Source organism: Hippocampus bargibanti, linkage group LG04, assembly GCF_051943395.1.
Source record: "Hippocampus bargibanti isolate YZ-2025 linkage group LG04, ASM5194339v1, whole genome shotgun sequence".
NCBI lineage: Eukaryota > Metazoa > Chordata > Actinopteri > Syngnathiformes > Syngnathidae > Hippocampus > Hippocampus bargibanti.
Window position 1 is genome coordinate 17,910,050 of NC_142737.1, and position 27,523 is coordinate 17,937,572.

General features: G+C 41.0%; 1 protein-coding gene across 5 annotated transcripts; it reads left to right on the forward strand.

Annotated features, from left to right (window-relative positions):
• Positions 1-323: 323 nt before the first annotated feature.
• msi1b (musashi RNA binding protein 1b) lies at positions 324-27,201 on the forward strand. 5 transcript variants are annotated; one of them, XR_016114712.1, is made up of 15 exons: positions 340-1,745; positions 2,007-2,047; positions 2,381-2,462; positions 2,600-2,684; positions 11,028-11,069; positions 12,135-12,227; positions 15,047-15,095; positions 15,581-15,663; positions 15,732-15,849; positions 20,060-20,140; positions 21,795-21,851; positions 22,142-22,204; positions 22,994-23,213; positions 25,429-25,474; positions 25,563-27,201. XR_016114712.1 is itself a non-coding variant. In XM_088994512.1 (15 exons), exons 1-14 carry the CDS (start codon positions 1,687-1,689, stop codon positions 25,468-25,470), a joined length of 1,050 nt encoding a protein of 349 aa, XP_088850638.1. In that variant the 5' UTR covers positions 342-1,686; the 3' UTR covers positions 25,471-25,474; positions 25,563-27,201. The 5 variants fall into 5 exon arrangements, 2 of the variants coding, with proteins under 2 accessions (XP_088850639.1, XP_088850638.1); XM_088994512.1 differs by having other exon boundaries at positions 342-1,745; positions 22,994-23,148; XR_016114713.1 differs by lacking the exon at positions 21,795-21,851 and having other exon boundaries at positions 325-1,745.
• The last annotated feature ends 322 nt before the right edge of the window (positions 27,202-27,523 follow it).

Here is a 27,523-nt window from a genome sequence, read left to right on the forward strand (position 1 = left end):
TTGTCACCATCTTCTGCCTCTTTTTGGTGCTACATGGCTGCCTTTCCAGCAGCTCATGTGTTTTGTATTTTGTTTTTTTACTTCTTTCTTTCTTTTCCTCTTCTTTTCATAACTTTGCTGCTGTGTTACATCCGGGTAGAGTGAACGCTGGCGGGAAAGGCTGCCACTGCTCACCAGTACACAAAAAAAAGTTCTTATCCCGTGTTTGTAAAGTGTCCTTGAGAGTTGTGAAAGGCGCTTAGAAGTTAAATGTATTATTATTATTATTATTATTATTATTATTATTATTATTATTATTATTATTATTATTATTATTATTATTATTATTATTATTGTTGTTGTTGTTGTTGTTGTTGTTGTTGTTGTTGTTGTTTTGTTGTTGTTGTTATTATTATTACGTAATGTTTTAACTCTTTGCATGGTCATTTGAAACACTATTTTGAGTAATTTTGCAAAGAAAATACTGCTGCCATCATGCCGGTTTTGTACAACAAAATCCCCAAGATAACATAATAGTCGATTAACAAAAGTTGCAACGAATTATTAAAATAAAATTATTATAAAATGCATGTTTAAAAAAAACAATCAAAAATAATGCATTCTTGTTGGTTAATGTTCATAATTGGTATTATTATGCGGTTGAACATGCATTTGGTACCTGAGCTTTAAATGGGGCCGTGCCTGACTTTATAAAACTCTTAATATTGCCACTTCCACTTTGCCAGCCTCTTCCTTTCATAACTTTGCTGCTGTGTTACTTCCGAGTACAGTGAACGCTGGCGCGAATGGCTGCCGCTGCTCATAAAAAATAAAGTTATTATACTGTGACTGTAAAGTGTACTTGAGAGTTTTGAAATGTGCTTAGATATTAAATGTATTATTATTATCATTATTATTATAGTTGGCGTGACCCTAATTAGGTCAAACAGCATGGAAAATGAAAAGATCTACATCTTCTGAGGAAGTTTGGATTCAGTATTTTTTATAATAACAAACATTATTAATAGATTATTAAATGTACACATTATAAAGGTCAGATACGTTACGCTTGTTAACTTGATTTGGTAAGACCAATTAATTAAAGTATGAAAAAATGCTGACGTTATGGAAAGGCAGCTTGCCCACCCCTTACAGGGGGAAACTGCAAACATGAAAATCTGAATTGTAGAAAAAACGGCCCCTTTTATAAATAAAAAAAATATGTCAAAACAAATACATCTAGGCCTTGCATGTGCAGATTACAATATATAGGGATGACAAATCACATAGACTGGTGTCTGGACCTATAATAAAACAAATAATTTCTTTGACGTCTTTAGAAGCAATTTAGCTTTAGAGCGTCGAGTGTATTTCAGTATGGAATGGCGAGAACTGGCTTTTATTTAGTAATTTCGCACCGGAAACGGCTCCCTCGCTCACGTTTGCTTTACCCCACGGTGGCACCGTGTCCCACGACGGAGGGATGACGGAGCGACAGCAGGGTGGACGGAGTAGAGGACGAGGACACGGACGCGGTCTGCGAGGAGGTGGAGTCTCTCCCAGCCCCCATCTGGCCCGCTCCCCTCTGACACCACGGGGCAAACCCGCCCCGAGCCTTTCGCTCACTGCCCGCTTATTCCCCCGCACGCCTCTGCCCCGGACACCCTCGGCTCAGCAGAACCCGCACACTCACGACCAGCACACAGAATGGACACGGAAGGGATCCAGACCAGCCTGTCCACGACGGACTCCCCTCACGACCCCTGGTAAGTCAAAAAGAAAACTTTTTTGCCCCCACCCCCCTCCGCTCCAAACACACGCACGCATACACGCACACGTTTCGTGGAACAAGCGTTGCTTTCTGCGTGGAGGCTGAGGAGCCCACACCTCCACACTGGGAGCCTTCATGTCACATTTACCAAAACTCCAGTTTCATCAACAACTTTGTTTATTTTCTGCAAGCACACAAGTATCAAATTTATTCAATCACACTGCCTAAAATGCAACTATTCTTTTTATTTCCATAGCAAAATGTTCATAGGTGGACTAAGCTGGCAAACAACACAAGGTACATCTTCTCAAATGTCTTCAAGAGGCATGAAATTTCCATGTGTGAATGTTGAATTTATTTAGTTTTGTTTTTTCTCCTTGGACTTGAATGAATGCACCCTTTCACAATTTATACAGGGATTTTTAAAAATGTATTTATGGTGTTTTCAAGTCTGGTGAAAATTATTCCTAATTTAGTGAAAAAAATGTGACAGGTTATTTTAATTTAATCCTTTTTAATGCAAGTCTACCTTTATTTGCAAAAAATACAAATTCACCTTATACGTATTTCCTTCCACTCACCTGTACCATTCATCACTAACATACCCCTTGTTGTTGCTTTGTATCCCAGAGGGTCTGAAAGAGTACTTCTGCAATTACGGCGAGGTGAAGGAGTGTATGGTGATGCGAGATCCGGTTACTAAGCGCTCGAGGTGAGCTTGGCGTCTGATCTGAAAGTTTATCTGTCCTCCGTGATTCCTCACCGCTCATAACATATCGTTGTGCGTCGACATAGTTTTCACTGTCATTAATACCTCACTCCCCCCTCAACCTCCCCCGATGTCCGCAGAGGCTTTGGATTTGTCACCTTTGTGGATCAGGCTGGCGTGGATAAAGTTTTGGCCCAAACCCGGCATGAGTTGGACTCGAAAACAGTAAGTTCTCTGTCTTTCCTCCCCTTGGCTAATCTCATTGGCCGCTGTTTGATTAGTGGATTTTCTAATACTGTGCCATTAATATTGATGTTTATGCATTTGGTTGTTTTTACAAAAATGGGCTGATGTTATCATGGGGAATGACTGTGAGACACTTGGGCCAATCTCTTTGCTTTCTGCTAATCATTCAGCAAAATATCACATTGTGTCCATTTCTATCAATATAGAATTTACTGTTAGGTGGTTGACTTCTCCTTTGCCACTCTTGAATTTGCTTCTCTGGCAAGGGAAACAAACTTTACTTTTACTTCTGGTTCTGCCTTTTCTTTCCTGAGAGGAAGGATGAGGAAGATACCTAAGGAATATAAGTTTCTCAGCAGAACCGGCAAAATGCAACCTGAGACCATCAAGGTGCGACGGCTGCGCCAAATAAGCTTGGTTGCACTTCCAAAGTGATGAAGTCGTGACAGGTTATTTCACCTGCACAACCCTTAAATTGGGATGTTTTAATCGGGCCTGAGAGTCCACGTGTGTCAATGATAAATGTGGGTCCGTTCGGGAACAATGTGACTCCGTTGGTCTCCATAGGGACCACGGCTCCCTTCTCTCTTTCGAACATCACTGAGAGTGGTGATGGTGGTGCGTTAGTCACTGTATTGAAATAAGGAGAGGCTACTGCTTTGCCACCTTTTGTGCGCTGAATGATGCACCGACTCCAGATAAGTGCGGCGGCGAAGAAGAAATCAAAGAGAAAAAGTTGCACCAGAAACTCCAAGAACCCACACATGCATGAGAAATGTAGAATATTGGAAGTTTGAAATGATATTTTCTTGGCTTTTCCATTCGGCTCCATAGTGCCATTTGCAGGGACAAGGCCTGTGACACTTTGTGCCACCATGGTTGGACGCCACAAAATCGCCATGGGGCCGGTTTCCATGGTGACCCCCCCCCCCATCCCTCTTGTTTCCCCACTGTTGAAGAATAGCTCTGTCACAAAAGAAAAAGAGGCCGATAACAATACACATCATTTACAATTATTTCTTGGCTCCTGCAGGACAGTATAAACAGGCACAATCAAGGAGCTTGAAGGTCATTCAGTCCTGCTGCCTCACGATAAGGACATTGTTCATAGCATATTTACGATGATTCCATTTCTTTTTTTTAAATCTTCAACTTGCCAGTGTTGATACTGCTTCACGTTGTTGTTCATTGCAGTGGATCGTGATGATGTGGGAGGCAACGTTTATGAGCGGGTTTGACGGAGAGAACTCTTGACCAACTGAAGGAGTTGCATGGTGACTTTTTGGGAGGCTGCTCATCCTACCCCCCCAGCCCCAGCCCACCCTCCGGCCCCCAACTCTTATACAGACGGGTTATCCTGTTAGCGAGGGCAGAGAAAAGGTTCTCCAGTGGCAACACAAAGAATGTGCCATGCTGTGACCGACTGAATCGCTCGGGCGCTGCTGGAATGAGTTTGGCGAGCAAATACGCAATTTATTGCTAATCTTAGCGTTGGGGAACACATAGTAGCAAGTGTAAGACTTTGAGTTGGTCCTCAGCTTTTTGCTATTTCTCAACTGGGCTCAATAGTATCTGTATTTATTCAACAATGTTTCCAATCAGTTTGAGGTCTCGTTAACTGTTTTAGCACCACAGCAGAAATGCGACGGGGGGCGGGTAGAGGGGGTTGTGGGTTGCGATTAGTGTGGCTCTCCTAACTAATAGGATTGGAGTCAACAAGGTTGTGCTGGTCCTTGAGAGATTTTGAGTGCTGTCCAATCGGCATGCTACTTTTGACATGTTCCTATATTGTGACAATTGTTGCACACTTTAGCTGGGATGTAAAGTGGATGGAAAAACTCAACGTTACCCTGTTCAAATGCTTCAAATCAGAGAATCCAAAAATATGAATCCAAGATAATTAACTCATTCACTGCCAGATGTGCAAAAATGTGTCCACTCTAGTGCCAGGGCTTTTGTCATTTTTACTCAAATTGCAATATTGAGTTTTCGGACTACATAAACATTCACTGCAGCGTAAGAAACCTTAGACTCTCTTCTTTCATCATAAAAAAGAGTTAATTCCAAAGTTATACGGGTCTGGAGTAATATGAGGTGCAAGTGGGGGCGGCTGTACAAAAGGCTTCAACAACAGCTGATACTGTAACAAAGCTAACCTGGAAAAAATGGAACTTCCGCCCCCACGTGGAAGGGAAAAGACATTAATTTAAAGCAGATTCTTTACTTACAGACAGTGTATTTTCGGTGATCAAATACCTGACATGTTTCGGTGTATACTTCCGGCCTTGAAGGGCGGAAGTATACGCCGAAACATGTCAGGTGTTTGAACACCTACAATACACCGTCTGTAAGTAAAGAATGTGCTTTAATTTAGATATCAAGTAGACAGGATGAACTTAGTAGGAAAAGACATTGCCAGAGGTCTGACCAGAGCTTTATCGGCAACTTGACATTTCAATTGGGGTGTGTAGACTTCTTCAAGAAATGAGGCCATTTTCTAAACCTCTCTTGCAATTCCGTCCAGCGTCATCTGTGTTACCTTGCACTTAGGTTCCTTCTCTGCCTGTACGGGGCTTCATTATATCAGAAAATAATATGCTCATTTTGACTTTGTTCGTGTTACTTCCATCCCCCAAAAACTTTTCTCCATCACACAAATCACTTTCATAACTACAGTCATTGTTGAATGTCCACTATTTCCTTCCCGCTCATATGCTGTGTGCTACCCTGTTTGATTTTGTTTGTTTGTGTGTCTTTTTTAAATGTGCACAGGAGTGTTGGCCATCAGGAGGGTTGGTGACCGGAGGTGACTATCAGAGTAGTCTAGCCACTATAGAAACTAAACAGTAGAGTCTGCATCTGATCCTCCAGTCTTAGCCTTTAGTCTTCTCACTTTTTAGAAGCGAAACAAAAACCTGTGGGAATCTAGAGTCGTATTCCAGTAGAAACATGCTGTCGTGCTCATTCTGGTAAACGCATGTGATTTACCATCGAGGCTCTAGCTTTCTACTGTACTGTAGTTTAACTTTACTCTCTCATGGTCGCAAACTAATCTTAGCGCCGTATCGCCTCACCATCTGTTGGCGTAACGGCGGTACAGTGCGGAGTAGTCTTGATCTCTACCTCTGTTCGATCTGCATAGACTTAAATGTAACCTGTCTCTATTGACATTCTCATGTCAAGGTGTGATGCTCTCTCTAAAATTGGTAAAGAAAAAATAATCCTAAACCGACGCAGTAACAACAAAGCAACGAAACATTTGGAATCACAGATGCGCCCATTGAAGCGCGCATGGCCATGTAAACAGACAAGCTTGATGCCATGCGTTGTTTTTGTCACGAGCTGAAGGAGGCCAAAATAAATAAATAAATGAATCAAAGCGAACTAAATGAATCAAAGCAAACTAACACAAACAAACAAAATGTGTTGGATCTGCTGTCGCTGTGGTGTGATTGACAGCTCCCTTTTCTCCTATCCTGTCTTCTTCAACCTGGCCACCTCTCGCTTTGCTCTCTCTCTCTCTCTCTCTTTCTCTCTCTCTTTCTCTCTCTCTCTCTCTCTCTCTCTCTCTCTCTCTCTCTCTCTCTCTCTCTCTCTCTCTCTCTCTCTCTCTCTCTCTCTCTCTCTCTCTCTCTCTCTCTCTCTCTCTCTCTCTCTCTCTTTCTCTTTCTGTGACACACTTCTCCCGATTTCTCTCAAACTCTCCTCACAGAGGTGAGGTGGGTTTGTGATTGTGGTACCGGTGTGAGATTCCAGGAGCTCACATGTCACATGGTGGTGACGAGAGTGGCAGGGGTTCACTGGATATTCCCAGGCATTCCACCTGAGCGCCACAAACGCTCGCGCACACACACACACACACACACACACACACACACACACACACACACACACACACGCACACACGCGCACACACACACACACACACACGCACATGCACACACACACACACACACATACACACACTCACACAGACATTTTAAAAAGTACAATAAAATCTAATTTAGGCATGACTGTGGTGTTCAAAAGTTTCAGCATGTTTGATTAATTTTTTTGTAAATTACTAAGGCATCCCAAATTGCTGTAGTGAATCAGAATCAGAAAGCCTTTACTAGTCCCACAATGGAGAAATTTGCAATCTACAGCAGCAAAATTGAAAGGGGTGGGGATACGGGGGGGGGGGGGGGGGGGGGATAACACAAAGTATTCTATGCACACTGAAAGTCTGAGAGAAATTTTGTTTGGGTTAAATTTTGGTTCATTTTAAAACGCATACACTGGACTCAAACACAGTTATTGCTGAAAAACAGCAGGACAGATTTTGTCATTCGTGATAAAAATGTAAAGGTTTGTCAAGTTTAAGTAGCATCAAGTAGCTTTTGATTTCACATCAGTATGTTAGAAAGAGACCTCAAATTTTCTGATTAGTGTGGAGATTATTATTGATATGTTACTGTGACCTAAGGCCAGTCAGCGACATTGTATTTCTCACTAGAAAACTGAAACAAGACAGAAACATACAAAGGGAAATGTTTTTCAAAAGCATATATGTTTTCAAAAAATCATATTAAAGGACAACCGACACCATTTTTTTATTTCCTAACTGACATCAGAATCACATCTAGCAGAATAGCATCTAAAATCGTCGTACAGGAGTGGTCCATCGATGATCGAATTAGGAGACTTAACATAGAGATAAAAAAAAAACAGTCAGAAATAGAATCTTATTATCAACGATTACAAACTGAACTTACCCACAAAATCAGGAAGTTTGCGAATTTACCAAATCCGGATACATGAGGCACCACAGCAAAACCAAAGAGAGAGGGTAAATTTCAAAAATTACTTTTACAGAAACAAGCACAGCTACTTGTAAACACGGGAAAAAAATAGGTGTGAGCAGATTTCAAGGGAGAATTCGATCAAAAATTTGTCAGACAGAGATCTCTCAGAGACAGAAAAGGCAGTCCTTACCAAAGGTTTAAATTTCTCAGTAACTCCTAAAACAATACCTACAATAGACTACATCAGAGCTACTGAACCGGCTATTAAAAATAACAAACTTTCCTATGCAGAGGCAGATAATGTGCACATTAAAATATCAGCCCTTCTTAGAAGTGCCAAACCACCTCCGTCCAACATAACATTAGAAGAGAGAAAGGCGTTAACTACTCTACAAAATGATAAAAAATATTACTATTTTGCCAGCAGACAATGGTAGGTGTACAGTGCTTCTCAACACATCGGATTATGAAGACAAAATAAATAGGTTAATCAGTGATTCTTCCACTTATGAGCAACTAAAAAGGGACCCTTCCAATAGATAAAAGAAAGAAATGATAGACTGTCCCCAAAAGTGAGAGAAAGGAAAACATAGACAAACAGATGTATTTTAGATTATACCCAAGGGAGGCCACGCCATGCATCTATGGCCTGCCAAAACTACTACTAACTTTCTACTTTCATTTCTTTCATAGCTTTGCTGCTGTGAAATGTAAATTTCTCCACTGCGAGACTAATAAAGGCAAATCCAATCCAATCCAATACAAAAATACATAAAGACGGGTTCCCCCTCAGACTCATTGTTTGTAGCATTGACTCCTCTACATACAATGTAGCCAAATATTTAAAAACTCTTATCTCCGTTGGTTGGTAACACAGAATATCACATAGAGAACACCACAGGGTTTGTTGAGAGGATCAAAGACCTCATATTGGAACCTGAGGAAACATTGGCATCTTACGATGTGACTTCTCTCTTTACATCTGTCCCAACCCCAGCAGCAGTCTCAGTGGTGAGGACGATACTGCTGGCGGACGTTTCTCTGATGAAAGAACCAAACTTAAACCGGACCACATCTGCCAATTATTGGAAATCTGCCTTAATACTATGTATTTTCAATTAGGGGAGACATTTTACAAACAAATTCATGGTTGTGCTATGGGCTCACCGGTTTCACCCATAGTGGCTAATCTGTACATGGAAGAGATGGAGAAACAGGCCCTCACATCCTTCCCGGGGACAAAACATAGACACTGGTTTAGATATGTGGACGATACTTTTGTCATAATTAAAAAACAAGAAATTCAATCCTTCACAGATCACCTCAACTCGGTAGACATCAACATTAAATTTACTCGTGAGGACATTAAAGAGAACCAACTAGCCTTTTTGGATTGTAAAGTAATTATAAAAGAGGACAGAGCGCTAAAAACTAAAGTCTTTAGGAAGGCTACGCACACTGACCAATACTTACTTTTCGATTCTAACCACCCTTTACAACACAAAGTAGGAGTTATCAGAACCCTCCAGCATAGGGCTAAACTAATACCAACAAGCGTTGAAGGTAGAGAAAAGGAGTCAAAACGAATCAGGAGAGCACTCACAGACTGTGGGTACCCTCAGTGGTCATTTAACAAATGTCAGAAAGAAAGAATAGGGAATGAAACCAAAAATTCTGAAGATACAAAAAGGAGAGGAGTAGCAGTACCTTACGTTGCAGGAGTTTCTGAAAACCTAGAAAGAGTCCTTTGGCAACACAAAATTCCTACTTATTTCAAACCGATAAACACTTTAAGGCAAAAATTAGTGCATCCAAAAGATAGGCTGCCAAATGAAAAACAAAGTAATGTAGTTTATTCAATACATTGTAAGAATGAAAATTGTAAAGAGCAGTACATTGGGGAGAATAAACAAATTCTCAAAACATCGCCCATGCCCATTGTCCCTCAACATCGCAGGGATAATACTAGTAGGCCTCAATCGGCAGTACATATGCACCTAAAAGCTAGCAACCACTCATTTGACGACAATGAGGTTTAAATCTTAACGAAAGAACATAGATGGTTTGAAAGGGGAATAAAATAAGCGATTTTCATAAAACAACTAAATCCTTCATTAAGCCGGTTTGGTGGGGTGAGGTTCAATTTGGATCGTTCATACAATAGCCTGCTTAGGCAACATAGGATTAGTAATACTGATGAGGTGATACCGGTCGAAGTGGGGCAATCAGGCCAGTCGTTAGTCAGAACGATAGGAAATATCAGTGGAGCAGCTGCAGGGAGTAGTCCTCTGCTCCCCCCCGAACTGAGAGCAGGGACCTATCATAGCAGAGTCCGGCACCGCCATGTCTGGACAGTAAGGATATATATATATATAGGGCCTAAACTACCAGTAAGACTTTAGTTTGCTGACGAAGTTTCTTCAAAGAAGTACAGATGTCTGCTGAAGAAACCTTTTCATCGATGCAGGCTGATATTTTCAGTCAAATGCAAAACACCAATAAAAATGACTGTCCCAAAACTGCCACAAAAAGAGCTCGGATCTGGACAGATTCAGAAAGTCCTGCCTCCATGTTTGTGACGTCACGCCAGGACGTCTTGCCTTGCTCTAGAATCAAAACAATGGCTTCAGGTTCGGAGAAGATGCTTTCTTGTTACCCATCCTGTTATGAATATGATTCAAATAGTTCTGGAGAGGAAAGCATAAATATTTGCAATTGATTAAAGAAGTCCTTCCGTCTCAATTCGAGCTGTCAGGACTCCAATGTGTCCCCGAAAAAAAAAAAAAAAAATATATATATATATATATATATATATATATATATATATATATATATATATATATATATACAGTAAAGTCTCGTTATATCGATATTCAAGGGAGTCCGAAAAAATATTAAAAATTATAATATAAATATATATATATATATATATATATATATATATATATATATATATATATATATATATATATATATATATATAAATAAAAAAATTTTCCAAATATATAAATATATATAAAGTATTAAAGTATTTCCAAATATAAGGCACACCAAGGCGCTACAGTACAGGCTGTGGGGTTACGCACTACTTCTTCCGCAGGGGGAAATGGAGTCGTGGCTGCTGACAGTAGTTGTGGCTCAATATTACTTCACATACATATAAGGTGCACTTGCATATAAGGCGCAGGGTCATTTTTGAAAGAAAATCAAGGCTTTTGGGTGCATCTCATATACCGGAAAATTCGGTAATTCCCATTGGCTACTTTATCTGTCGTGAAAAAGCAGAAAACTGGTACTTCACTACTTCACTATAAGTACTTCACTATATGGCTTTGCTCACAAACGGGCACTGATATAACACATTACACATACAGTGAACTGGTATATTCGAAGATATACTAAAAAGTGATGAGGTTTGATTAAAACATGACAAGAGATGATGCATGTACTGTATGTGCACCTTGCCAGCCCCGCAAGACCCCTCGTGATACAACACTTCACTTAACAGGCCTCTCTGTCTCTGTATTATCTTCCATAGATTGATCCTAAAGTTGCATTTCCCCGGAGGGCTCAGCCTAAGGTGAGTTAAATCTGCAACTGCCAGGCACTATTTTAGGAAATAGCCTTCAGATTTAATGAACGTTTTAAGTATGAACCACGATGTGATTGTTCATGAATCAAGTCTATTGCCACTAATAGCCCCTAAAATTACATTGCGCTGCTCCATACCCAATTTTCCGGTGTGTTAAGGTAGCAGGCAAATGTAGGATGTCTTACGGAATTTCTCTGCTGTTCTTTAACAAAAAATTAAAAGGTGCAATGACATGAAGTATGATAGCATTTTTCTCCAAAATATAATTAGAATATACTGTATTTAAAATAGACCACTAAAGAGTTGTGTTACACACATTTATGCGGTAAGGATATGATCTGATTTTTTAAAGTGAAATCATAGTTACTTGTTATGCAGACCGTGTGACTTTCTACTATTAGGAGCTTGTAATGAAGCTCGGACGTGAGAACACGCTGTCCAGTGTCAGAGCTGTAAATCTGGCTGATCTCTTTTCCTACTGAGTACCAACAGATATATATCCAGGCAACTGAGTTCTCGTCAAATCTTATTAAGTCATAACAAAGTCGACGCAATGATGTTTTTTTTGTTGTTGTTTTTTAATCAATGTAACAAAAAGAAAATCAATTAAGTGGTAACATGCTGCTTGTCCGGCTGCCGTGTGACCAATCCTGTTAAAAAAAAAAATAATAATTACAGATGTTAAGTGCAGGCTGTATCCAAGCAGGTTTATGCGGCTGCTACCTACAAAGAGGCTTCAAATTAAACTTGCATAGAAAATCGATGTAACGGTTGAATATATGAGACAGATTGTTGTCAGTGAGTCTTTTAAGGCAAAAAGCAAAATCTCTCATTTCTGCTCTTTTTGTTTGTATTCAGAGTCCAAAGTAGCAAATTACTTGTGCAGTCATTTGGTTGATGTTTGTTGAATATTATCCAGTGCTTGTTACAGATAAGAAAGCTCATTTCCTTTCTTTTATCAACGGAATCGACCTTGACAATTTCATATGCACGAACAGAACACCAGTTAGTGAAAAGGTATTTTACTCAAGTCTTGTTTTAATTGCTTAACAGTTAGTGACTCGCACCAAGAAGATCTTTGTGGGAGGCCTGTCCGTGAACACCACCATAGAAGATGTCAAGCAATACTTTGACCAGTTTGGGAAGGTGAGTAATGGTTGGAATACTGGAGCAGCCTTAATTGATACACAGAGGTACCCAAAGTAATCTTGATGCAAATCAGCTTGGGTGGTTATCACAAATGGATTCACCGAAAGAAAACAGACAAGTTCTTGGAAGCGAAGGAGTTAGTGTGAAGAGGCAGGCGAGAACGTGGGGACAGAAAGAAATCGCTTTTTGGAGAGAGTCGGCGGGGAAAACTAAAGAGGCTGAGGGGCTCCTCGGGGCTCGAGCAGGCGAACTTGGGGGCTACTGCAAGTGTGCAGAGGGGAGGAGGTGGCGAGTGAAAAAGTTTTGTGCTGAGTGTATGGTGGCGGTGAGGAAGGAGGAGGGATTATCAGAATCTGAATTAATCTGATGTAACAGCTGCTCCGACCCACAACCCCCTCCTGACCCGTTACCGTGGTGACCTGGCTTGCCCATTGTCCCTAAGTAATTCTGTGGGTAAGGGGGTTTTGTTCTGAAGGAGGGGGGACGAGGTGGTGTTCGCGGGATGTTTGCATGTGCATGTGCGTGTCTGTTTGGTTGGGGTCAGCTTCAGTGTAAAAATCATGTTTAAAAAGTTGACTAATTTGCCAAAAGTTGCCAAAATGCCCCTTCAATTTTTGACCAGTGGTCCTCAAAGTGTGGGCGAACTTTCATATTTTTTCATACAAAGTGCTGTCAGAGGCATAGTGCGGCGAATAGATGATGGGCCAACAAAAGGCACCAACGAAAGAGGGAGGGCTTGATTGAGAGAGGTTTGTGGAGGCGTAAGAGAGGGAAGTGGGGCAAAGATGGGGTGTGGGGGAGATTTACAAAAGCTCTTATGCCCCTATACAAAGACGGGCAAATATTTTGTTTATTTGGCTCGCAAGGTTCCCACCATGTAGGAGCTTTCCAGATGGTTCACATGAATTAAAAAAAAAGGTTTCCTCAAGTAACAGGTGGACACAAATCTTGCTAACTTTCTCAAAGTCGGACCTGTGAAAACGGTCTGCCATCCATCCTGTCTCCAACAGGGTGTCACATTATTTGCAGTCGCAGAGCTACGGCCTGCAGGTTCCCCGTGCTCCCATCTCAATCATAGCGGCGAGATGAATTTTTGCAGAGAGAGATATCAAGGGATGTCCGCTGAAATGTGGGCTCCAGCCATCCATGGAAGTTCCTGATTAGACTGCCTCACTGGACCTTTTGTGTCCCGTCATGGCGAGGACAAAGGAGTGTGGAGAGGGATGGGCCGGGGATAACAGGGAAGATGAGAAGTGTGGAAAAAAGCATCAGAGGGAATATTGTCCAGCGGCACACTTTGTAATATTGAGCAATGATGTGCAAGTCAACACACTTTGCATCCTTAAAACAGTTTGCAGGGGCGCTTCTCCTACTTCTGTCTGTGGAGATCCTCCCCTCCCTTTTGTTGACTGTAGGATCACAACTCTTTGACAAAGTGTGTCCTGGATGTCTTGACACAGATGTGAGGCACCTACTGCTTGGCCTCTTGGACCGACAAACTCGTTGGAGATGATAAAAAAAACGAGCTGAGCACACTCTGCGCAGATGGGTCAACATTTGAGTGGAGGGAAGCCATGATTTGAGGTCCGCTTTCATACTGACACTCTTCGCTCACCTTTGACCTTTCTGGAGGCAAACGGCCCTTGGCGCTCGACACACACACACACACACACACACACACACACACACACACACACACACACACACACACACACACACACACACACACACGCACACATACACACACACACACACATAAACCCCCAACCCTTTTTCCCCTCCCTCTCTCTTGTTGGCATACACATGTAGTGAGCGTCAGTATGGATCATATCCACAGCAGCGTCCAGTACACTTATTATAGATCAAGAGAACATAGTTTATTTGTTCGCACCTCTGCTTAGAGTGAGCGCAAACAGGTAGAAAAAGAGCAGGTTGACTTATACATAAGAAGCTCTGGTTGTCTGTGTGTGTGTATGAACAGACACCTGTGTCTGTGCTGGATAAAGGCAGGCCGGACTGGTGGGAGAGGTCAAAAGCAGAAGAGGAAAAGGAATTATGGCTGAGTGTGCCAACAAACGAAACCTCCGGGCCCCTTTGTTCCCCCTCTCCCTTTTGTCTTTTCTTTCTCCTCCCTTTCCACTTTGACTCAATCTTTTTTTCTTTCGTCTGACTCACGGCTCGCTGTACTCTCTTTCACCAGATCTCCACCTGTCGCTATTCCTCTCACTATCGCCCCCTCCCCCCCACCCGCGCGCGCGCGCACACACGTTTCTTTTATCGAGGCTCCACCTGCCTGTAAAATTCACCTTTCTACATAGGCACATTTCACTTCTTGTTTTTCCCTTGGTCTCATGCACACTCCTCCCACTACTGCATTCATGAACTATATTTGATGTCGGCTTTGGGCCTTTCATGAGCACTTTTTTGCAAAGTTGCTATGGCGATGTCAAACTTTGGTGGGAAGAAAGGGGCAGATTATGTGCTCTTTGAGGGGGGTTGTATGATGGCACTTCAGCAGTGACTTTCAGCTTTGCATGCCACTGATTATATGCGTTAGGCACATACCCAGCAAGGCCTCACTCCCGACGAGTTCTTTCATATTTTCCTCTCTCCGCTTCTTCTTTCATAACCTGCCGCCTGCCTCCACTCTTCTCCCGCCTCCTCTTCCTCCCCCCTTCCCTTTCTCTGTGCGTCTGTCCATCTGTTGCAGAGCCGCCCTGCAGAACTTGAGAAGGGCTGAGGTCAAGCAATATGCCGTGTGGCAGGGAATGGAGAGTGAAAGCATCATGTAAAACTGTCTTGTTTGTCCCCTCCAGGTCGACGATGCCATGCTCATGTTCGACAAGACCACCAACAGACACAGAGGTGAGAGGGGCTGACCTTCTCTGTTCACTCGGCGCAACTTCCTACCTTTCCTGTCAACCCCTTCCTCAAGTTACTACTCTTCCTCCGGTCCTCCCTGGCTATCTATTGATCCCCCTCCCCCTCCTCCCCTGCAGAGCTCCTTCCTGTGGGCTGAGCTCGAGGAGACAAACCGGGCTAGTCTAATTAGCCAGTCCGTTAATCAGGATCAGGATAAAGCCTCCTTAAGCACCTCCTCCCCACCCTGGGACTGATCGATTGTGACAGCCTACCTACCAGCTTTGCCCTGGCCTTCTGGCCAGGAAGGGAGGGAGGAGTGGATGAGTGTCTGTGTGCGCGTGCATGTGAGTGTGATTGAGGGGGGTTAAGCAGCTATTACAACTGATTACTCTGATCTATTAGCGATAGCAGTTGGCATAAAGGCATACTGTCTGAGCCCTAAAATTGCAGTACCGGTTCCGCTCACGCACTTGCCTCGTCCTTTTCAGGATTCGGCTTTGTGACCTTTGAGAACGAGGATGTGGTGGAGAAAGTCTGCGAGATCCACTTCCATGAGATCAACAATAAAATGGTGAGAACTTTGGGACTCGTCATTTCGTGTCAGCAGGTTGCTTAATGTTGTTGTTTTTCTGGTAACAGGTGGAGTGCAAGAAAGCTCAACCCAAGGAAGTGATGTCTCCCACTGGCTCGGCCAGGGGGCGCTCTCGGGTGATGCCGTATGGAATGGACGCCTTCATGCTGGGGATTGGTATGCTGGGTAGGTTCCTATTGATCAGAACGGGGTAGGGGGGGATCTCGTAGCACTCCTCCCATCTGTGCTTTTCCTGCACTCTTGACCTTAGCTGCTTTGAAGGTCATATGACAGAAGATGAAAAGGAGGTGGACCAATCAAAGGATTCCTCAACTGATCTTGTGCTCCTTCCACCATCTCGATCTAAATTTCAGAAGACACCCAATGAGGTGGCTAAGGTGCCACCTCATGGGGTGTCACTGGGCATCAATTTGTGTTACCTGGGTGCCGTTTTATATCTGCAAGATTAGTTATTTCAAATTTGTTTGTATAGCACCAAATTCGTATTATACTAAAGACACACAGTACAATCTCATTATCTATCACATCTCAAACGAATGCTCAAGTCCAGATCAATATGAATATGTCCGATGTCACATTTGAAATGATAAGAAGGTCCCTGAAATGCTTTTGACATTTACCATATAAACCTATGAATATATAAAAGTATTCAAGTGGTACTCATTTGTTTCTTCAAATTACCTAAAACAAATTATCTTGCCAAAGTATTCTGATCACTCATCTCTTGAGTTCAGAAGGTGCCGGTTTGTTCATCTTTACATTTAACAGACTAATGCTGCCATCTACTGTTCAGTCAGATAATTGTAGCGTTTCCCTGATTTACTTTTAAATCAAATTACTGGTGAAAAACATCACTTTGTTCGTCATTTAAAATGCATGTTGTATTTACACAAATCTTTAATAACTGTATGTCGATGTATACGAAGCAAACTCCTGTCAAGAGACAAGTGACAAGTGTAGACTATCATCCATCGACAGGTCATATCATACTGCAGTTGGATTTACAAGCCAACAAAACACATTTTTTGTTTCCTTGTACATATTTTCAGATGACCACCAATTTTGTGGCATATTTGCAAATATCTGAAATGTCTTCACCAAGATATTATTCAATTTAATCATCTGTGTAAGCTCTCAGTCGTACAGGAGTGGTCCATCGATGAGAAGGTTTCTTCAGCCGTCATCTGTACAAAAGTGAAGGTTTCGGACGTTTCGCCTCCTATCCAAGAGGCTTCGTCAGCGAACTAAAGTCTGACTGGTCGTATCGGCCCCATTTATATATCCCTAATGTCAAGACATGGTGGCGCCGGACACAGCTATGATAGGTCCCTACTCCCAGGTTGGGGGGGGGCAAGGGACCCCTCCCTGTGGCCCCACTGATTGTTCCTACATTCCTGACTAACGACTGGCCTATTACCCCCACTCCCCCCGGTATCACCTCATCAGCATAACGACCCTCATCAGCATTGCGAAAGTTGCCTAACCTGTTTTGCCCAAGCAGGCTATTGTATGAACGATCCAAATTGAACCTCACCCCACCAGACCGGTTTAATGAAGGATTTTGTTGTTTTATAAGAATCGCCTCTTTTACCCCCCTTTCAAACCATCTATGTTCTTTCGCTAAGATTTTAACCTCATTGTCGTCAAATGAGTGGTTGCTAGCTTTTAGGTGCAAATGTACTGCCGATTGAGGCCCACTAGTATTATCCCTGCGATGTTGATAAAGTCTTTTTTTGAGAATTTGTTGAGTCTCCCCAATGTACTGCTCTTTACAATTTTCATTCTTACAATGTATGGAATAAACTACATTACTTTGTTTTTCATTTGGTAGCCTATCTTTTGGATGCACTAATTTTTGCCTTAACGTGTTTATCGGTTTGAAATAAGTAGGAATTTTATGTTGCCAAAGGACTCTTTGTAATTTTTCAGAAACTCCTGCAATGTACGGTACTGCTACTCCTCTCCTTTTTGAATCTTGAGAATTATTGGTTTCGTTCGCTATTCTTTCTTTCTGACATTTGTTGAATGACCACTGAGGGTACCCACAGTTAGTGAGTGCTCTCCTGATATGTTTTGACTGCTTTTCTCTACCTTCAGTGCTAGTTGGTATTAGTTTAGCCCTATGCTGGAGGGTTCTGATAACTCCTAGTTTATGTTGTAAAGGGTGGTTAGAGTCAAAAAGTAAGTATTGGTCAGTGTGCGTAGCCTTCCTAAAGACTTCTGTTTTTAGCGCTCTGTCCTCTTTTATAATTACTTTACAATCCAAGAAGGCTAGTTGGTTCTCTTGAATGTCCTCACGAGTAAATTTAATGTTGAAGTCTACAGAATTGAGGTGATCTGTGAAGGATTGAATTTCTTGTTTCTTAATTATGACAAAAGTATCGTCCACATATCTAAACCAGTGTCTAGGTTTTGTCCCCGGGAAGGATGTGAGGGCCTGTTTCTCCATCTCTTCCATGTAAAGATTAGCCACTATGGGTGAAACTGGTGAGCCCACAGCACAACCATGAATTTGTTTATAAAATTTTTCCCGAAATTGAAAATACGTAGTGTTAAGGCAGATTTCTAATAATTGGCAGATGTGATCCGGTTTAAGTTTGGTTCTTTCATGCAGAGAAACATCCGCCAGCAGCCTCGTCCTCACCACTGAGACTGCTGCTGGGGTTGGGACAGATGTAAAGAGAGAAGTCACATCGTAAGATGCCAATGTTTCCTCAGGTTCCAATATGAGGTCTTTGATCCTCTCTACAAACCCTGTGGTGTTCTCTACGTGATATTGTGTGTTACCAACCAACGGAGCTAAAATAGTTTTTAAATATTTGGCTACATTGTATGTAGAGGAGTCAATGCTACAAACAATGGGTCTGAGGGGGAACCCTTCTTTATGTATTTTTGGCAGGCCATAGATACATGGCGTGGCCTCTCCCGGGTATAATCTAAAATACATCTGTTTGTCCATGTGTTTTCCTTTCTCTAACTTTTGGAGACAGTCAATCATTTCTTTCTTGTATCTATTGGAAGGGTCCCTTTTTACTAACTGTGGGTACCCTCAGTGGTCATTCAACAAATGTCAGAAAGAAAGAATAGCGAACGAAACCAATAATTCTCAAGATTCAAAAAGGAGAGGAGTAGCAGTACCGTACATTGCAGGAGTTTCTGAAAAATTACAAAGAGTCCTTTGGCAACATAAAATTCCTACTTATTTCAAACCGATAAACACGTTAAGGCAAAAAATAGTGCATCCAAAAGATAGGCTACCAAATGAAAAACAAAGTAATGTAGTTTATTCCATACATTGTAAGAATGAAAATTGTAAAGAGCAGTACATTGGGGAGACTCAACAAATTCTCAAAAAAAAGACTTTATCAACATCGCAGGGATAATACTAGTGGGCCTCAATCGGCAGTACATTTGCACCTAAAAGCTAGCAACCACTCATTTGACGACAATGAGGTTAAAATCTTAGCGAAAGAACATAGATGGTTTGAAAGGGGGGTAAAAGAGGCGATTCTTATAAAACAACAAAATCCTTCATTAAACCGGTCTGGTGGGGTGAGGTTCAATTTGGATCGTTCATACAATAGCCTGCTTGGGCAAAACAGGTTAGGCAACTTTCGCAATGCTGATGAGGGTCGTTATGCTGATGAGGTGATACCGGGCGGAGTGGGGATAATAGGCCAGTCGTTAGTCCGGAATGTAGGTACAATCAGTGGGGCCACAGGGAGGGGTCCCTTGCCCCCCCAACCTGAGAGTAGGGACCTATCATAGCTGTGTCCGGCGCCACCATGTCTTGACATTTGGGATATATAAATGGGGCCGATACGACCAGTCAGACTTTAGTTCGCTGACGAAGCCTCTTGGATAGGAGGCGAAACGTCCGAAACCTTCACTTTTGTACAGATGACGGCTGAAGAAACCTTCTCATCAATTTAATCATGTACACAATTTTAGGACAGCAGTAGTTTTTTGGGGTGCAATTTGATACCCATCTCAACTGACATGATATGTTTTGACTAAGTGGATTGTCCAAAGGCTGGAGTATTAAATCCGGGCTGCAGCCTTTGTGTGTGTTTGTCTTAAATGTTCTCCTTCTCCTTCTCCTTCTGTGGGAATGTTAAAATAAATGGTTGTTTGTCTACGTAGTGTGTGTGCTGTGATTGGCTGGTGACGAATCCATCGGATGCACAATGCCCAGTCATCAGAGATGATGATAAGCAGTGTAGATGATGAATGGGTGGGTTGTTGCCCATTATAGTTTCAGATGTGATCACCATTATGTTGCAGTACCCTGTCTGGTGTGTCTCTGATAAAGTAACACCGAGTTATGATCTCAGACTGTGAATCAAAACCCTTTTTCCTGATGTTTTCTCCATAGGCTATCCAAGCTTCCAGACTGCCACCTACACCAGTCGAAGTTATGCAGGCATCACTCCTGGATATACCTACCAATTCCCTGGTAAACATATCACTCACTCTCATCATGATACATGATGGTTATTTGGTTTCCACCACTGTTAGCTGAGAAGGAAGACTGAATTACAAAGAGTTTGACGTGGCACACACTCCACAGAAACATTGTGGAGCAACATAAAGCATGTTAAATACCCAGAAAGTGATTGAAAAAAAAATCTTGATTGATCTTGTGAAAATTATTAATGTTATTTTTACAGTTTTATTATCATTAATCTCACTTTGAATGCTCTGAATTATTTTTTTTCGATGCCGATGTCATATTTAACCATGCTAATTCTGCATGCTGGAGTTGCCGTAGCGTGGATGTACTAAAGTTTAGTTTCCCATAGCTGAACAGCAAACGAGTTAAGCATATTTATTTCAATAGCTTGGGTATTAAAACCGCAATAGTAAATTAAATCTATTATTATTATTATTATTATTATTATTATTATTATTATTATATAAGACATCCACTCACATTGCTGAAGTTAGGCCAAATCCTCCAATGTCACAATTTTGCAAATTTATTATTCTTTCATACTCAATATTGCAGGTCAGTCCACAAATCTGCATATTATTATTTGTTGAAAATGACGAGCTGTCTTGATGATGCAATTTTAACAGTTGAGCAAATACTGTGTCCAATTTTGAAAGGTGAGTGTTGCAGAGCATGAGGATTCCACCCAACAGCAAATAAAAAAAATACTTTACAGAAACAAGTTAAACTGAAGGTGTAAATTGCTGCTTGTAAATATCAGGAGGTGGAGCTACGTCAGAAGGTGTTTAGGCATGTACAGTGTTCCCTTGCTATATCCTGCTTCATTGTTCATACCCCTGCAGTATCATATTTTTTAAGCAATTATTTTTGTTTGTCTCTTTTTTAAATGGTTTTTTTACAGTTTACGTAAGCTCGCTTATTTTTGTGCCCATACACCTGGGAAATGAGAATCACAGTCAATGATGCCCTTTACAGTTCTTCATGGACTGCTAGGAGTACCCTAAAATACATAAACATGATTATACTTGCGCAGAAGCTGCTGTCAAACTATTTCAGAAAAGTATTGTACGTGATCCCTCTAGTATGTATGGCTAATTTTCCACTATTGCGTGTGGATGTGGACCATTTTGAATGTGGGTCCGCTGTATTCTTCAGTCGTTGTTTACATGTTCAGTACATGCATTTTCAGCTTGTTTGACCAAAGTGTACCATAGGTAGGCTTGTTCTAATAAATGTTTATACCCTGGCAGATTTTTGGGAAAATAAGTAGGGTTTTTTTATTATGACTGAGGGCTGAATGGAGAATCTTATTTTCTTTATTGCTCTGTTTTTACTTTTGTTTACAGATGCTCAGTTTAATTTGAATCCCCTTAAAAACTAAAGTTATGAGCATACCTGTACTCAGTAGGTCTGATTTGTTTTTTTTCTGCACATTTGAAAATACTCAAACCTGATTGAATGTCTGCTTTAAGCCATTTTTTTTCATCCAATACATCCTGCTTCTTCTTCCTCGAATCTTATAAGCACTAGTTTGACTTCTCCAAAATTCTGACCCTCACGACTTGGGTGTATTCAGCCCATGTGTTTGTGTTGTCCTTTGCTTGCCTGTAAAAGGTGCCATCTAGAACTCAAAATCACTCGACTGTTTCTGTTTTAGAGTTCCACTTAGAGAGGACTCCCCTTCTGACTTCACCCCACCCCCCTGAACTCACAGGTCAGTTAGTCCCTCCTTTTGACTTTACAAGCAGCACGTTGTCTGTCTGGTACTCACCCCACAATACTGACACACACACACACACACACACACACACACACACACACACACACACACACACACACACACACACACACACACACACGCGCAGACACACATGCACACACACACACACACACACACACACACACACACACACACACACACACATATAGCTTTTACACTTACTCATTTGAATGTATTTATTTATTTATTTGCTTGTTTGTGTGTTTGTTTATTTTTATCTCCAGCCATTCCCCTCACTGCGTATGGACCAATGGCAGCAGCAGCGGCAGCAGCAGCAGTTGTCAGAGGTAAGATTTTCTACAAGATTTCCCATGTTTTGCGTGTTTTAATGAAAACACGTCCAGAAGCCTTCAGCTAGGCTTAATTATGAATTTTGCCAACATCACAATAATGGATGTAAAGATATATTTTGCGCTTTTTCTCATGAATACACATTAAATGACTTAACTAAGAATCAAACACCGATATTTTAGCAAGATTCAGACAACGCAAACGTATGGGAACCAAGGACACAAATTGTTTAAGCGCCGTGGCTGGATTTTTTTCCCATGCTCGATGTACAACTTTAGCTGCTCAACAGTTGAGTATCCTTTGTCATATTTTGCACTTCAAATTTCCCCGGACGTATATTTCCAATGGGAGACATGTCTGGACTGCTGTCAGGCCAGTCTGGTAACTAGATTCAATTGCTTCAAAAGTACATTATTTTATCACAGTGAGGAATATGGCTTGGCATTGTCTCAATGAAATAAGCAGGGATGTCCCTTAAAAAGATGATTAAAAAAGGTCAAACCTGTATGAATCTTTCAGCATTAATGCTGCCACAGATGCACACAGATACACAGTAACCCATACCATGCGCATGCAATCACAAAAACTGGCTTGCGAACTTTGACCTGACAGCAATCGGGATGGTCGTCCTCCTGTTTGGCCCAGAGGGCATGACCAGGTTTTCAAAAAACTGTTTGAAACTTGGACTCATAGTAGAAATCTGAATTAGATTTGCAGATGTAGCAACACATTTTGTTAACAGTCATTTGCAACGTGAATCTAATGTTGTGTTGTGACACTTTCAGGTTCTACACCATCTCGCACAGCTGGATTTTTGGGAGCCAGCAGCCCGGGACCAATGGCAGACCTTTATGGAACAGCTGCTCAGGAGTCAGCAGTCACTAGTTATCTCAGTGCTGCAAGTCCTGTCCCGAGCGCAGGATTCAGTCATGGTCTTGGGGTGAGATACCACCTACTACACCAACCTGCCCAGTTTGGACAAGTGTTATAATGAGCCATAAAGAGGTATGCTAAAGTTAAATTTCAAGCAACAACCAGCCATCAAGGGCTGTAGTTAGATTGTCTGTCAGTCAGTCATTTACATTTATCAAAACACACAATTTATTCAAACAAACTTTTTAAAAGAATTCCATGCCACTTGTTGTCACTCTCGTGCTCGCCCAATTCTTCTAATTAGAAATAAAGCGTGCTTGCTTTAAGTCATTTCGGAGTCCTAATTTAATCTGAAATTGACACTTAAAATGAACTAAATTAACCTGCACAGTATATTTAAGTCATTGACTGCCATTCCCAAATTTACTTGGGAATTGAAAATATGACGTGGAGCCCCATTCCCAAATTGGTTCGGGTTTTGTTTTATCTTGTTTGGGTGCCGATAAAGCGCTGGTCAGACCTCTGGCAGGATTTCCCTTTTTCCATGTTATCGCTTTGTGACAACTTCAGCTGTTAAAGCGCTATATAAACCAATATGTATATACTGTATTGCATTGTATTTTGGACAGCAACCCTCATTTCAAGATCATATAACTCCAGATGCGTATAATTTAGGAATTAACTCTTTTTTTCTGATGAAAGAAGAGAGTCTACAGTTTCTTACGCTGCATTAAGTGTTTATGTAGTCCTAAAACTCAATATTCTGTGGGTTGTGGAATTTTAATGAAAATGACAAAAACCCTGGCACTGGAGTGGACACATTTTTGTATATGTATGGCAGTGGTAGTGAATGAGTTAAACACAAATGTTCAACAAAACCATATACAGTAAAGTCTCGTTATATCGATATTCAAGGGAGTCCAAAAAAATATCGATATAACCGGGACTATCGATATATCCGACCCTGTTTGCATGTAATTTTCTCCGTGCGCGCATAGAAATAGCATCGATATAACCGGGAATATCGATATATCCGATATCGATATAACGAGACTTTACTGTAATTACTTCAACCAAAAGTCGATAGTAACTTGATGCCAACAGGATTAGGGTTGCAGAATACAAAAGAAAAATATTGTTATTGTGATATGGATTTGTGCTATATGCACATTACACAAGCACACAATAATTTTTGTATGTAATTGTATGCTTTTATCAGACTTTAAAGGACAACCGTCACCATTTTTTTGTTTCTTAACTGACATCAGACAAACTTTTATAGCATCTAGAATACCCAAAACACGAAGGCTGATATTTATACTCAATGCAAAACACCAATAACAATGACTTAAAGTGTCCCAAAACTGCCACAAAATGAGCTCGGAACTGGGCAGATTCAGATAGTTCAAATTTGGAGAAGATGCTTTCTTGTAACTCATCCAGTTATGAATATGATTCAAATAGTTCTGAAGAGGAAAGCATAAATATTTGCAATCGATTAAAGAAGTACTTGCATATCAAGGACTGCAATGTCGCACCCAGAAAATGCACAAGATGGCGCACAAGCTTCGTTGGAAATGGTCTGATTTGTGTGTGTGATTTGTGTTACCGCAATTGTCTGCAACACACAACGATTCACCATCATGTTATTTATGTAGTTTTCCTTCCAATTTTGCGATCAACACGGTGTTTTCAGACCAAAAAAAGTACCCAAAATACATTGTGTGTCACTTTCTCGGTCACGGGCGTTCCCTCCGTGACGTCACTTAGGGCATCGTCATCAACTCGAAAACAAGACTTCCTGAATATTCAGCGCGAGTCTTAAAACGTAAAATATAGCTATATGCGGTGGGATCTTTGTAAAATGCACTCAGTAAAAGTCATTTGAAGTGATTTTACAAATTATGGACGCAACTTGTCCGGAGGTGTAGCCTTAAATGCACATTGCCATGCAATAGTTGACCAGTATGTCGCGGCATTACAATCAATTAACTAAGAATACACCACACTTGCTTATTTTGAAGCATGAAAAAAACTCCTTTAGATTTCATTCAAATGTTTCATTTTCCTTTGGATGCATGTTAAATGCCGCAATAATATAGCGATGGCCATATTCAACACATGCACAGCACATCATACTTTTCCAATATTGTGCAGCCCTACAATGTATGTGACATGCCATGGATGGGCGAACGAAAATCAGCAGCAATGTTACCGTAATTTAAACCTTCAAACAACTCCTAATTTTAACATAGCACCGAGAAGCAAAATTGCATTCACTCCATCATGGTCAAATGCTGAAGCTTTAAAGGAAGTAGATGTGAATCTGTCATGCTTCCTTCTCCAGGGCCCCTTGATCGCCACGGCCTTCACTAACGGCTATCACTGAGAACGTGAGTTGTCCTACACGTTAAGAGGCATGATGCAGTACGCCATGATTTACATGTGATCTCTAACTTATGCAGTTTGTTTGCATTTCAGTCAAGAGTTGTTTACGGACGGCGAACTGGAGTGAATTGAAGCTGCTTTGGAGCTGATCTGGCCCAAGCTCTGTCCACTTCGTTTCTCGTGGTGGGGGCGACTTAACCCACATCTCACTCACACACACACACACACACACACACACACACACACACACACACACACACACACACACACACACACACACACACACACACATACACACACACACACATCACCCTCTTACGGACCCTCAACACAGCCTACCCGAACAGCACCTTAGCAAAATCAGTCACGGAAATGTTTCAAAAAGCCAGCAAACAAAGCAAACTGTAGCAAACACATGCAGATGCTATATTTTTAGTGTTACTATTTTGGGTTATGTTTTATTTTGCCATTTTGGGCGACGGCTGCATTTGACCTCTGAACTTGAACTTCCAAGTCAAGGTTATGAACTGTGCTGCACAAATAGTCAGAAGTTCAGAATGAATATTAACAACTAATTTGTGATCAATCCTGTTTCTTAAAATGTGTCTCGATGTGTAGTGGTAGGCTTTAACAAAATCTGGTTATATATAAAGCAAGGAAGCAGGTCAATGGTCACAATTACAAGGTAGGCTTACTTGGGCTGCACAATGTTGTAAAATACTGTAAATATGACCTTTGTTCGGGGCTTGAAGGGCGGGGGCAGCTACTGTACTTTTAGGATCTGGGAGGCTTTAGAGAAATGCTAAGTTAGCTTTTTCTCATCACTCCTGACTGGCAATTTTGACGGCAATATATTGTGTAGTTTCATGGACATCTCAATACATGTCTATCTTTGTTATATCAGCCATACATTACTTAGGCATTTCTCTTTCCGTCATTTGAGTCTGTTATTTCACTGAAAAGCTGTTGTAAATTCAGCGAAGGAAGGTTGTGTCTTTATTTTCTTTGACTTTTTTTTTTGGGAGGAGTGGGGACACATGCACGGAAAAATGCTCCTCGCCTTGGATAGGGGAAAATATCCAGTTTTCATACTTTGTCAGAATGTCATTTAACTATGATTTTGAAGATGTGAATATTTTTGGTGGAAGAACATGAAGGAGTACTCTGTTGAGTGGCCGTGCACACAATCAAACACGCTGATGATGGCCACTTCTTTCTGCTGGTTTGCGTGTAATGTGTTTTCCGGAATCACGTACAATATTCATTGTATGCTGTTTTTGGTTGCGAGAGGAACATCTGTTGCAAATATGACATTTTAATTCAACTTTTTTTTCATAATACATTAACATATTTGTCAAAATTATGTTCTTGTCGTTGTTCACTGTAGCTTTTCCTAGTCACATTGACATCCCCCACACGTATCCACTGGAGTTTCACAAGGTGCCGACTATTTTTTTGACCAAAACAGTTTTAGACGAAGTGAAAATGATTTTACACTGGCTGGCCAACTTTAAAAGGGCAGAAGAACAAAGCACTCCGTATTTAATAAAAAAGGTCTTCATATTTTCAGAGACGCACAAACTCCTCCACACTGCCACAGTAGTTTGGGGTTTTTGATTTAAAAAATGTGATGGTTGTCACCTTTTTACAATTTCACTTTCATGTCATGTTATTTTTTGCAGAAAATAAAACCCTTTTTAAATTTCATAATAAATTATTTTAAAACATTTCACTTCCGTTTCATTTGTGGGCTCTTTTAGCATAGTTGTTCTTTGTGTGAAATGTGTATTTTGTAGACAATATTGGAAAACTCCAATGCAAATAAGAATACGTCCTCTCATGGTTCTTCTATTGTTCCTTGGTTTAATTTTAACTTAAGAAGAATAATAACTCTCAGAAAGGTACCAAAGCGCGTTCTCAAGCAAAGACAGAAAAACTAATAATAATAATAATAATAATAATAATAAATTAAAATAAACACCATCATAGTTGAGTGCATGGTGACGTTATTTTTCATTAATTTTTAAAAAGTCCTAAAGGGGAAAATCTTCGAT

Bases quoted from the DNA above. Each gene is read 5' to 3' on its own strand.
- msi1b (XM_088994512.1), top strand. From the start codon at position 1,687: ATGGACACGGAAGGGATCCAGACCAGCCTGTCCACGACGGACTCCCCT. The intron at 2,463-2,599 runs GTGAGCTTGGCG...CGATGTCCGCAG, and splicing joins CCGGTTACTAAGCGCTCGAG to AGGCTTTGGATTTGTCACCT. The intron at 21,852-22,141 runs GTCAGTTAGTCC...TTTTATCTCCAG, and splicing joins CCACCCCCCTGAACTCACAG to CCATTCCCCTCACTGCGTAT.